This window comes from Astatotilapia calliptera, chromosome 16, assembly GCF_900246225.1.
Source record: "Astatotilapia calliptera chromosome 16, fAstCal1.2, whole genome shotgun sequence".
In the NCBI taxonomy this organism is placed as follows: domain Eukaryota; kingdom Metazoa; phylum Chordata; class Actinopteri; order Cichliformes; family Cichlidae; genus Astatotilapia; species Astatotilapia calliptera.
The window spans coordinates 20992623-21004686 of NC_039317.1; the positions used below are offsets into that span (position 1 = coordinate 20992623).

Sequence of the window (12064 nt, forward strand, 5' to 3'; positions counted from 1 at the left end):
CCGGTGCTTCCTTTTACTTTTCATGTAGCATTGCAGTCTCAATGTTGGTGAAGATGCAACTTTGGAGTGAGCCACACTCACTGAAAATTACTGGTGCAAGATGCAGGTAGTGAAAAAAATTACTGTGTCATTAAAAGATGAATTAATTGAAGAAATGAACACGGCTTTAAAACTAGTTGAGAAGAATTCATCTATATCCTGTAAAACAACTACTTCTGTTGTTTCAAGTTGCTGCTACAGAAAGAGGGCTTGTACTACAACTGATGGATAAATTGGAAAGGGTTGTTACCTTCACAAAGAAAGCAAGTTACCCCTGATACAATGTATCGCATTATTACAGCAGCTTCAAGGCCAGATGAAGCCCGTTTCCTAGATAATCCATAACAATTAAATTGTGTTGAAGTGATGAAGTTGTATATGGTGAGAGAGATTTGGTGAATGAGATTACAAATCTGTTTGAAAAACAAAATAAACTTACGAGAGAGACAGCAAACCTTAAGAATGACGAAATAAACAAAATAGTTCATTGGGCAACTCAGCAACAACAAACATCTTGAAGAAAATGGAAAACAACACAATAAGAAAACCTCCTTCCCAACTTCTAACCATGTCAGAAACACACTTATGGAGCCAGACACATCATTGTCATAGTCTGCAATCAAAAGACAGACAGATGAAACTTAGATCAACTTGTACCAGAACAATGCAAAGAAAAAAATGTGGAGAAGGAAAGGAGCAGCTCAAAATCTGAAGTAAACCACACCATCTGTCAAACATGGTGGAGTAACAGGAAGTGTGTATACAGGGCTATCCGGTCGTTAAGTCTGACGTCACTAGCCGTGTCTGGGCCTAAACTCTGCTGCAGGTCCATATATCAAACGATCACTATGGCATTACTGAGAGTTGAAAAACTGTCTAAAGTCTTTCATCTTTAATAAAATGATCAGCGTTCTCCTCTACCAGGTGTAACAATTGAGTTTAACATCCAACAAGCTAATTTTTTTTCCACTCGATAAAAGTTAACGTGAGTGTCAGGAACAAATGTAATCGCATGGCAGGATGCTGTAAAAGGACCAAACTTCAGCCAGGAGAACAACTGAGATAATCCATCCACAATACGAGGTTAGTCATTCATATACTGCTGCATGGGCTGGGCTGTAGTTACATCCTAAGGTTTTAAAAACTGAGCTTAAATAAATGATTAGTGGTAATAAAAGCCGAGGGAGGTCAACAGTGATCACTGACTGTTTTAGCTTTTTGAGATTAAATAGAAGAAAATACAAAACATTAAACATGTTAACAACACAAAGCCGTATTAAACGCAGACTACTTTAGGCCCGGAAGTAGGATTCGTCACGTCATCACTTAACGACCGGATACCCTACTCAGTCAAATGCTGCAAAAACTGATGGGATGGATAAAGATGGATATTAATAGATAATGACCAAAAGCATACTGCAAAATCAACCCAAGAGTATCAAGGCAAACAAAAAGGGTCTTTACAATGAGCAAGAAATTAGTGATCGAGTATAAAACTAAATGCTAAAGAGTCAACACAATACTTTTGTTACACCCGCTGAATTAAAATTAAAAGGCTGCACTTCAGTCATATCTTAAATGTTTGATTTAAAATCCACTGTAGTGGTGTAAAGAGGCAAAATGACAAAAACTGTGCTATTGCTCAAATACTTCTGACCTGAAGACGCAAGATCACTTTCAGCTTTAAATCATGTACAGACATAATCACTCTTTATACTATTAACAGTCTGGCCTAAAAAGAGCTACCTGCTATTGGTCAAAGTTTCCTATCATAGAAAAGCCACAGAGCAGATAAGGTGCAAATGTCTAGTTCCTTTTTGTAGTCCACTTGAATTGCAGTATGTTATAGCATATTAATGGAATTTCCACTTCTATGTGGAATGAATCAGTGGTGATTTTACTGTATGTTTCGTTAGCAATTTAGTTGTTCTAGAACCTTGAAGTCTTTATGTTCTTAAGCTGTTTCAGGGTGTACAAACTTTGTTGGTTCGGACTGTAAGTAGTGCATTGAAAACAGAATAACCAGAATGTTAATCTTGACTCAAAACATTGCAGAATGAAGGTGGTCACCAAGTACAGATTTAAATATGAGTACAATCGTAGGTCCCAGAGCCACAATGAACCTTTGTTTGGACTACAGCAAAGCCTCTGTTCTTTGGTGATTCAACACAAACAGAGATTTACATGGTACTAGCGGTACAGAGCCCACCACAGAGCCCGAGCTTGCATCGCTCATTGAAAAGCACGATGGATACTTTCTCAGTTGACTGACAAAGCAAAACAGGAGCAACACATTCGGACCAGCGGAGAAGGTAATGTGACAATACTTGTTTAAGTTGGGATTTAAGAGAAAGTGCATCAGAACTGATTTGCCATTTTCAACACTACTCAAGAACCAAAAGACAGATGGAGATGAGTGCAATCCCTCCAAATACCCCAAAACGCAGTGCAGAAGAAGAAGATGCACTGGCACCTCAGGTACTGGAGATTCTCAGTGGGATCAGCATTGAAGCCTTTAAGACTCTGAAGGAACCTGAAGATAGAGATGTGTGGACCCTGGAAGAGGGAGATGACTCTGTGTTTTACAGTGATGAGGAGCAAGCTCAGGTGAACATCGTTACTGCATCAACCGGCATCAAGTGCCGACATCTTGCAAACACTGTGGCAGATGAACCTAGCCATCAGAGAGAGGTAAAGGCAGGGGAAGAACATGAAGCCAATATTGCCAAAGAAAATTTAGACATGGGAATGGAAATGATCCATCAGATCACTTGGACCCAAGAAGAACCCCAAAAGTTTCATACCGCCAAAGCTAAACTAATGTTTGCATTAGACTCTGGGGAACAAGGTGCTGATTCTGAACAGACTCCAGGAGAGTTTATGAGAATGTGTAAGGAGTTTTTGCAGCCACACTGGACAACTGTAGAAATGCAAGCTCACCCTGAACAAAATGTATCAGCGGAAGAAGGTAAGAGGAATTTCATATAACTTCGCATTGAAATAAAAGTGGTCTTTGTTTATAGACTGTAAAAGAAAAGATTTTGTCTTTCGTTTTCTCTTTAGCAAATCGGCAAATCAAAGAGGAAGAAGTGGAACTAGAAACTCACACACCAGCCCTAAGCTTTGATGTACCTAATGAGGAGAGTTATGCAAGGCTGCACAGGGAGGCAAACTACCCAGACCAGCTGTTTGGTGCTGAAGGCCAGAAATCAGGTGCTGGTCGGCTTCAAGTGGATCAGAAAGCTGAGCAGGGTCCGAACTTTAATGTCCATGCTGGTCTTTATCAAAACCCCCACCCGGGTTACTCCAGCCTGCCTTTGGTAAAGAAATCTGGCTGCAGTGAGAGCCAGCATTCATTTAACCATCTCACATCTACCAAGTACAGCACCGTGTCCTATCGCAGGATCCGCAGAGGCAACACCCGTCAGAAGATAGATGAGTTTGAGTACATGACAATTAATCACTAAGAATCTGGTTTCAATGTCCATCTAATGAAACCGTAACAAAAAAACAAAAGGAACATGTGTGCTTTACAGTTTACACAGAAATATCCAATGTAACACCCCATTATGTGCAAACCTTACATGCATACATAACAGTCACGGTTAAGGTACTCGGCTCAATAGAGCGAAAACATCTCATATTTGTAAAGAAAACTGTTGATTTATGTTGTTACTATTGGCTATTGAGATTTTTGGTATGAGAAATCCGGCGTTAAAAGTTTTAAATTCCTCAGAAGTAACCTCAGTAAATAACTATTAAAAAGAAATTCAAATGGCAGATGGAGGGAAATAACAAAATATATACTGTTGCACATTCATCAACTTGTTATTATTTTCACCTACTTTCACCAAAAATGCATTTTCATTCATGTCTTTTTCTTGAAATGTTTGTGATCATGTAATAAACTCATGAAATCAGAGCACAGGTTTATTGAGTGTTTAAGCAACACTTCCCTCTAGTGACAAAAACAAAATCATCAAGTTTTCACAGCAAAACCGACACATAAAAACCCCACAAAAGCAGCTTTTCCCCCCAAATGACCGCTCAAAGCACACATCTCATCTCGAGATATTAAAAAAAAAAAGTGTTTTACACAAACAGCTTCATGCAATTTAACTCATTATTTAGTCCCAGCAATGATGAATCTATAAGGCACTGTTTAACATTTGATCTTTGTAAATGTTTTACTAAAGAACTGAAGTGTTAAACAAAGATGTCCATCTGAATCTCACTTTTCCCCCAGGTGATAGTGTAGAGGATATTATTTTTTTAAATTACTAAGTCCCAGTCCTTTGGCACACAATCCCACATCAGTCACTTAAAAAAAAGAAAAAAAAAGAGAAAAGAAATCATGCTTATTAATGCCCCCAAAACGCTTCTTTTGTACCCTGGAAAGTCCTGATTTGAGGCTGGACCACGGACCGTGCTGTAGCATGAGGCCACTGAAGTTTTTTTGTAGTGCATTTTTATCACATAAAACTCATTTCAGTCTCATCCACTACACAAGGTAGTTCGTGAACTGCCACTTCTGGAAGCTACTGCTGGGTTCACAAGGGTTGAGACGAAGGTCGTCACTCCTAGGTCCTGCTTCCAGGCACATATGGTTGGAAACAAACTCTGCTATGAGGTGCTCCGCCTTAAAGACAAAAAAAAAAGGGTGGGAGGGACATGAATGCAACGCTTGCATCTAAACACTCCTTACGTGGATTTAAAGGAGGCCAGCTCTGTGGTTTGGACTAAAGACAAAACAAAGATATTGTACAAAGCAAATGGCACACCCTTAGTCAACCTACCAGAGCAGAGTTGGAGGATTTGTGGAACCAGCGCAGCTCAGGCTTGGTGCCGTCACATGACCGTAAAGCAAACCTATTGCTGCTGCCTTGGGCAGCAACACACAGGTTCTGCTGCCGAATGTGTTTAATCCAGGTGTAATTAAAGTGCTGACCCTGAAAATGAGAGAAAAGGAGACAGAGTGACCAGCAGGTAAATATGCTGCATGTCAAACAATGTAAGATTTTGAAAGACGCCTCAGTGGTGCTGACTTGAATCCAAAGAGGCCACATTTAGAAAAACTTGGTCTCGTCTTGGACTCCACACTTGTTTATAGTGGCTTGGGTCCTTTCTCAGACTTTGACTGCATTTGTCTTGGTTATTTCTGGGTATTTTTGTTATTCCCGCACCATAATTACCACAGTCATGACCACCAAACATGCAAATCATCCACATTTTTTGCCTGTGTAAAGACCAAGAAAAACACATACAAAAAGCCCTACTACAGATCATTTGGTGATATTTACATTTAAATAATCTGTTAAACACCTACCTGCTTGCTGAGATCACACGTCTCAAAGCACAAAGAGCCGTTATGCAAAGCCAGGCATTTTCTCAAGCCACGATTGAAGACCTAAAAAAAAAGAAAAAAAGAAAGCATTTTAAGAGAAGTGAAACCCCAGTAAACACAGGATTTGTTTACTGATTTACAAGAACACAAGAAAATAGTCCGTTTATATTCCAATCAGACAGAATGCTGACACTGGGTTAAATGAACAGATAGAGTACATACCAGGCCTTCAGCTTTCACTAAAGGAGCAACCATGTCCGGATAAACATTATCCAGGTACCACTTGAAGCTTTTGCATTTCAGCTTCTTCCTTAGCTCAATCTGCTCTGTGAGGTTGCCAATATCAATGCGCTTTTGATCCAGCAGGTGGTGGTATCCATGGCCATAGAAAAGATCCTTGTACTCATCTAGCCACACTTCAGCCACCCTTGCCAGGTTACGCTCCACTGTCTTCTGCCGGTCTTTGGGAAATTTATACGGATTCTGCCCGCGGAAAATGTGTCCCACACGAGAGCAGGGGATAATCTCGATTTCTCCGCCGCACATCCAGATCTGTTCAAACGGCAACAGGTACAGCACATCATCAGCCATGTGACAAACACTAACTTGAAGGCTGTTTCCAAACAGCTGTGACCAATATTCCCAGTAAATTAGCTGAGTGACAAACCTTAAATGAAATCTCCATATTCTCCCCACCCCACACATCCAGACCGGGATCATAGGTACCAAGTTCGAAGAAGTATTGTTTGTCAATTGAGAAAAGGCCCCCAGCCATAACTGGGCATCTACAGGACAGAAAACAAACAAAAGAGATTACTAAAAATAGCCACTAGAGCTATAAAAAAAAACAAAAAAAAAAAAACAACAAAAAAACAAAACATAAATTTTACCTGATAGGATCAGAGATGGTCAAATTAAATTTCTTGATATCCTCTGGTGGTACTGCACTCCAACCAAACACCAAAGGCCATTTGAAAATACCCCTTTGGAAGTTGTCAACCATCATATAACTGAGGATGAAAAGCCACAACACAATCCATTTTTTGGCCGTTATTATAACAAAACACATAACTAATTAATTAAATATGGTATTATCCACTTACCTCATGTCCTTATCACTGATAACTTCAATAACTGGACAGGGTACTTTCTTTCGATCCAGATAGACTCTCTCTAAGAGCGGCTCCAGCCACCCCACATTGCATTCAATATGAGAGTCAAGAAAGGTAAGAACCTCACCTGCATCAAAGGAAAGCATAAGAGTCCTGCTGCAGTTAAACGTTTTAAGAACCCTACAACGCACACAACCCTCACGAGTCACTTTTGTCAATGCATGTAAAGAACATTTGCAGTAACATCAATAATAATAATAGTATTACTGCATATATTGCATAATGTTTTTACAGTTCTAATCTGAAAGGTGTAAAAACAGGGACATACATCTGACCACCTGCATTTGCCATGCACGCTGGTGTCAGAAGAGTAACGCTGCATTATGGATTATATGTTGCTGGTCCTGAGACCTGATCCACCACCCTTGGCCTTGAGGACTGCAAGCGCTTCCATTTATAAGTATTGTTTGGTTTCTTGAGTCATAGTTAGAGACCCAACAAGAACATTTGGTCAACAGAGCAGCAGGCTGTGCAGAGGTGCAAAAGGCGGCAGCCATGAAGGGTTCAGGTAAGATTTTTGTGCTTTGTGAAGTCGAACATTTTTTACAGCACCTCAAACATTAAATCAAAACATAGTTCAAATTAAATAATAGAATACTTCACAACAAAGCTGTCACATGAATGTAGTTCCATTAAATATATTAGCCTGCTGGCATTATTTATGACCCTTGTTCCTACATTAGTTTACCTGAGCACACAATTTGACATATTAATGCATATTCTATTGCTGTCTTTATCTTTCTTTTTTGGGAGCCGTATCCTCTAACCCGTATCTATACCATGTTTATAGACTCATAAAGTATAAGAGACACCCTTATATGAGATTAGTCTTGACCATACATACCTTTGGCAACAGCAGCTCCAGCTAGCCTAGCTCTGATCAAGCCCTGGCGCTCCTTGAGACGAACGATTCGCACTTTGGGAAACTGGGCCATGTAATCATCCAGCTGCTTTTTAAGATAGTCTGCCAGAGTAAAAGCTCTTGGTAAAGCTACTTCATGCATGCAAGTTACACTGACAGCAGAGAACAATTAAAAATGACAATGTGAAAGACAATAAAATTATGATCATTTATATTGTTGCTAAGCCTGCATAGATTATACAGAAATTAAAATAAATAAATAAAAAATCAATCATCCAATCAATCACTTAAGTAATAGTAGGTACATGTAAAATAAATCAATGGTTTAATTGTAAAACCAATATGCAGCTGTCACATATTTTAACACTTCTGGCTGATCAATAATGATCTAATGGTTTTCCTAACAATCTATATAGTACATTGCATTTGAGCATACAATGAAAAAGATATTTGAATAGCCAACATTTAATAACAAATTTTTAATCAACCCAACTGAGATACCCCATGAAGACAAGGCCAAGCTATGATGAATTCCAGACACTGTTACCTTTTGTGCTGAAGTCATCCACCAGAATAATCTCTTTAAGGAGGTGGGGTGGAGATCTGTTGAGCACACTGTGCACGGAGCGGAGGAGCGTTGACCACACTTCATCCACGAAGCAGAAGATCACGCTGGTGGAAGGTAAGTCATCGTGGACCAGACTCTGTTCACACCTGGAAAACACAGCAAAAATTAACATTCAAGATTTGCAAGTGGTGGCAGCTTCAGAGATGACGTGCAGAAGACTCACATCTGCGGCCTGGTGTCTGGAATGGCACGGTCCACTGGAATCTTGTCACTGAGGTAGACGTTAAAATGGCCTTCGTCCCATCTCTTCTTCACCTCTGCATCCTCTTTCCAGCCAACGACAGCTGGCTGACCAAACTGGCCTACTGCGTTAGCATCTCTAGGACTGGAAGTCAAATCCAGAGAAAGCACTTTGTGGACACCTGATTTTCTAACAGCAGAGTTATTCTTGGAGTCGGATCCTCCTTGGAGAACGACTAAAGGCTTCACAGGTTCCTTTTTTTCATTCACAGGACTTTTAACAGTCTCGCTGAGCTGCTCCCTTTCTTTTGTATCTTCGTTCTCTAGTCTTTTTACATCCTTGTTGGGAGGTTGTTTGGGTGTTGTTTTATCTGGGTGTGCCTCCTCGGCCTCAAGCTGCTTTTTAACTGCTTTATTTGCCTTATCCGTCTTGTCCTGATGACTTTGTGCAACTTCAACAGGCTCCTCCTTTAAGGCAAGTTTATTTTTCTGGGTTACATTTGCCACTGCTACATTTAGATCAAAATGTACAGGTTTCTTCTTCCTATGAACTTCCTGATTTGGAGTAAAATTGTGCAGGGAAGCTCCATTATCACGTTTGGGAACATTGTCTCCTTGACTTTTAATAAAGTTCCTCTTTTGATCCCGTTCTTTGCCTCCATGTCTGTAAACCTGGTCAAGTTTGACACCTGAAGTGAGTGGTCCTTTCCCCGCCTGTGTCCAGTCCATCCTCTGCACCGGGTGTTTAAACCCCCTTCTAGTGTGCTGCGTGGCCTTCAGCTGCTGTTTGAAAAGCTCCTTTTCTCGTATCACACGCTCTTTTAGCAGCTCGGTATTCACTTCGTTTAGTGACATGCGGAGAGCAGCCATGTCAAACAGCAGCCAAATGACAGAAGCTACGAACACAAACGCCAGCACCCTCCCGCTGTCCCTTAAATATCTTCTAATCCTCATTATTGACATAGTTTTAATTTAAACAAACAAACAAACCCTTTGTAAATGTAAAAACACGTCAAAGAACCATACTGAAAGTGCCGCCTCTGTGGCACACTTTTCTAGTCTTTGGAGAAGTTATCTGCCTGCGTGGCATGCTAGAAATATTTCACGGAGCAGCAGCGGTAGTCAGTGTTGTCACTCATCAATACAGCAGGGTCCGACTCCCGTGGCGCAGCACGTAGGTACAATGTTAAAGCACTAATTTGCCTTAACGTACAGTACCGGTTCGGTCATGTCCACATCCGCGAGCCATTACGTCTACCTCGAAATACTCCACAAACCTTTCGACGTCAAAGAGAAAAGTTTTCAGTTTCGCCGCAGGGTCTATCCACGCCACAACTTTAACTTCAGTTTTGTATGAGGACGTTGCAGCCGACTTCCACATAGTCAGTAAAGTGATTGGACGGAGTTTCTGCCCGGAAAGCAAGTCAGCGGGAAAGAACGCGGACGGTACAGGAAACTGGACGTTTCGCCTTCAAAATAAAGGAATCTAAAGAAATTATTTCACAATCAGTAATGAACGAGGGAATATTAGGGTCACATTTTTAAAAAAATGAATAAAAGACATGAAATAAAAAAGGCGAAATTTCGAGATTAAACAGAGCTAACAAATATTTAAACTAAGGATATTTCCTCTATTTTTTATTTTATTTTATTTTAGTTAATTTTCCAAGGTCACAAAATCATTTCAGTTAGTTTTAATTTTACAAACTCTAATGTTTATTTATTTATTTTTTATCACAATTAAAACTAAATGTGATATTTATTTATTTATTTTTAATCACAATTAGCTTTAGTTTTAAGTGTATTTTAGTTAACTGTGATGACCTATTTTTCTTAGAAGTGTGACCTTATTTATTTTATATTTTATATTAATTGGAATAGATTATAAATTTATGTTGGATATTAGATTTTGCAATATTATTTACAACTTTGGATAGTTTGGATATTATATATTTAGTTACCTTATTATTATTTATCTCACCTTATAATTTTGTGTAACATTTAAAATATTTATAACGGCACCTCGTGAGAGGTAATTTTGGTTCCTGTCTGACAGTATTTATGGTGTGACTGTTTTAAGAATTAAACTTAAGTTACACTCTAAAAATAATTAGCTCTGAGTATCATGTGGGTTAATAAGTTAAAAATATAAAACTTGGGCTAAAGTCCAGCAGGCTTACACAAACCAAATCTATTTCTCCATTCGTCTAAAGTTGTAGACAACTCCATCATTTTCCTCCTCCGTGAACTAATACAAACTCAGCTGATTAAAGTGCAAGAGATTACTGAATGACATTACTGCAATAGAGAAAAATATAATATGATTCCAGTAATAGGTCTGGTAATAGCACTGGTAATGTTAACTAATAAAACATGTAGTAAAAGCTAATAGCTAAATTATATATGGGAAACCATACATTTGTAATTTCAAGAAGACGGACACTCCCTCGTGTACCTAAATTTTAGCTACATCTACAAATGAATGTTTATTCACATTCAAATCATTATGAATGTAAATGAATTTTCATCCAGTTTTCACGTGCTTTTGTTTTTTTTTTTAAATTTCTGATAGAATTTTCTGTGAAGTTCCTGGGTTTGAATCCACACTGGGGCCTCTCTGAGTGGAAGTTATACACATTTCTGTGTCAGTTCTCTCCAGATTATCTCAGTTTCTCCCACAGTCCATAGACGTATATTTAAGGTTAACTGGTGATTCCGAAGTGAATGTGTGTGTGAATGGTTTTCTTTCTATGTGTTAGCCCTGTGACAGATTTGCAGCTTATCCATGGCTGACTGGCTTCTCACCCTATGACAGCTGCGACCCTGAGTTGGATAATCAGAAGAAAATGGATGGATCGATGGAAAAAAAGGTATTGAAAATGAATAAAATAAGATGAATATATAGATCATGAGTTTGTAATGTAACGTAAGAGTATAGTAAACTCCAGGGGAATTTATATGCAGTATCTGGTAAACCCTGATCTTTGCATGTATCACTGAATTTTATTTCAATATTCCTGATCCTTATTGGATAAAGAAATTACTAGCTCAACCAAAACTAATTATGGAAGCTTGTTTCTACCACAGGACAGCATGGTGATGCAGTGGTCAGAACTGTTGCCTCATAGTGAGAAAGTCTTGGATTGAAATCCATGATCTGGTTTGGATTTTGGAAACAACCATCTATAATTAGAAGATATATATTTTAATAAATAAAACTGGCCATGACAAATTATTACATCTAATTCTTTAAGAACTTTTACTTTGGAAGTTATATCCGGAAGCGCTCTGTTAACTCAGTTCCGTGTTTCCCCGTTCACCTTACACCAGGAACAATATTGCCAAGTAGTATGGAAGCTACGCAGGACGCGTAGTTTCACGGTGATGTGACTATGGCTGCGCCTTTTTCAATTGTTCGGTCACCTTTGTTAAAACTAGTCTGACGTTATTCGTCTTGTTCTCATTTTTAGAGGGGATTACACTGCACACACCTGAATTGTGTGGGTGTTTTCTCCAGAAATAGTTGCCTATTCTTATTGTAATCGAGTTTTCATACAGTCACTTCGATCCATTAATCTAGGGCTTTTAGATATGGACACATCACTAGGATTAAGGAGTCACCAGCTTGTTATATTTAGCTTAAAAGTTATAAACATGATTGGCCCACTGAAGCAGTCAGATTTAGATTGTCGTTAAACTGTGAGGACTTGGGTACTTTTCTAGTCAAGCTTTTATTATCATTATTATTATTATTATCATCATCATCATCATCATCATCATCATCATCATTATTATTAATATTGTTGTTGTTGTTATTTTGGCCTGCTTTAAATCAACAC

The 12064-nt window shown here is 38.9% G+C and overlaps 2 protein-coding genes across 3 annotated transcripts; one reads left to right on the forward strand and one right to left on the reverse strand.

Moving 5' to 3' along the window:
- Positions 1-2229: 2229 nt before the first annotated feature.
- LOC113008266 (uncharacterized) lies at positions 2230-3961 on the forward strand. 2 transcript variants are annotated; one of them, XM_026145567.1, is made up of 3 exons: positions 2230-2351; positions 2433-3007; positions 3103-3961. In XM_026145567.1, exons 2-3 carry the CDS (start codon positions 2446-2448, stop codon positions 3504-3506), a joined length of 966 nt encoding a protein of 321 aa, XP_026001352.1. In that variant the 5' UTR covers positions 2230-2351; positions 2433-2445; the 3' UTR covers positions 3507-3961. The 2 variants fall into 2 exon arrangements, with proteins under 2 accessions (XP_026001352.1, XP_026001351.1); XM_026145566.1 differs by having other exon boundaries at positions 2230-3007.
- galnt5 (polypeptide N-acetylgalactosaminyltransferase 5) lies at positions 3957-9731 on the reverse strand. Its single transcript, XM_026145565.1, has 10 exons — positions 8209-9731; positions 7965-8131; positions 7400-7519; positions 6487-6622; positions 6274-6393; positions 6051-6168; positions 5606-5935; positions 5366-5446; positions 4836-4988; positions 3957-4678 (listed from the first exon to the last, which is right to left on the reverse strand). The coding sequence occupies exons 1-10, from the start codon at positions 9186-9188 to the stop codon at positions 4541-4543; spliced, it is 2343 nt and encodes a 780-aa protein (XP_026001350.1). The 5' UTR covers positions 9189-9731; the 3' UTR covers positions 3957-4540.
- Between the last annotated feature and the right edge of the window lie 2333 nt (positions 9732-12064).

Bases quoted from the DNA above. Each gene is read 5' to 3' on its own strand.
- LOC113008266 (XM_026145566.1), top strand. From the start codon at position 2,446: ATGGAGATGAGTGCAATCCCTCCAAATACCCCAAAACGCAGTGCAGAA. The intron at 3,008-3,102 runs GTAAGAGGAATT...TTTTCTCTTTAG, and splicing joins AAATGTATCAGCGGAAGAAG to CAAATCGGCAAATCAAAGAG.
- galnt5 (XM_026145565.1), bottom strand. From the start codon at position 9,188: ATGTCAATAATGAGGATTAGAAGATATTTAAGGGACAGCGGGAGGGTG. The intron at 5,936-6,050 runs GTTTGTCACTCA...CCGTTTGAACAG, and splicing joins ATATGGAGATTTCATTTAAG to ATCTGGATGTGCGGCGGAGA. The intron at 5,447-5,605 runs GTATGTACTCTA...CTTTTTTTTTAG, and splicing joins TAGTGAAAGCTGAAGGCCTG to GTCTTCAATCGTGGCTTGAG.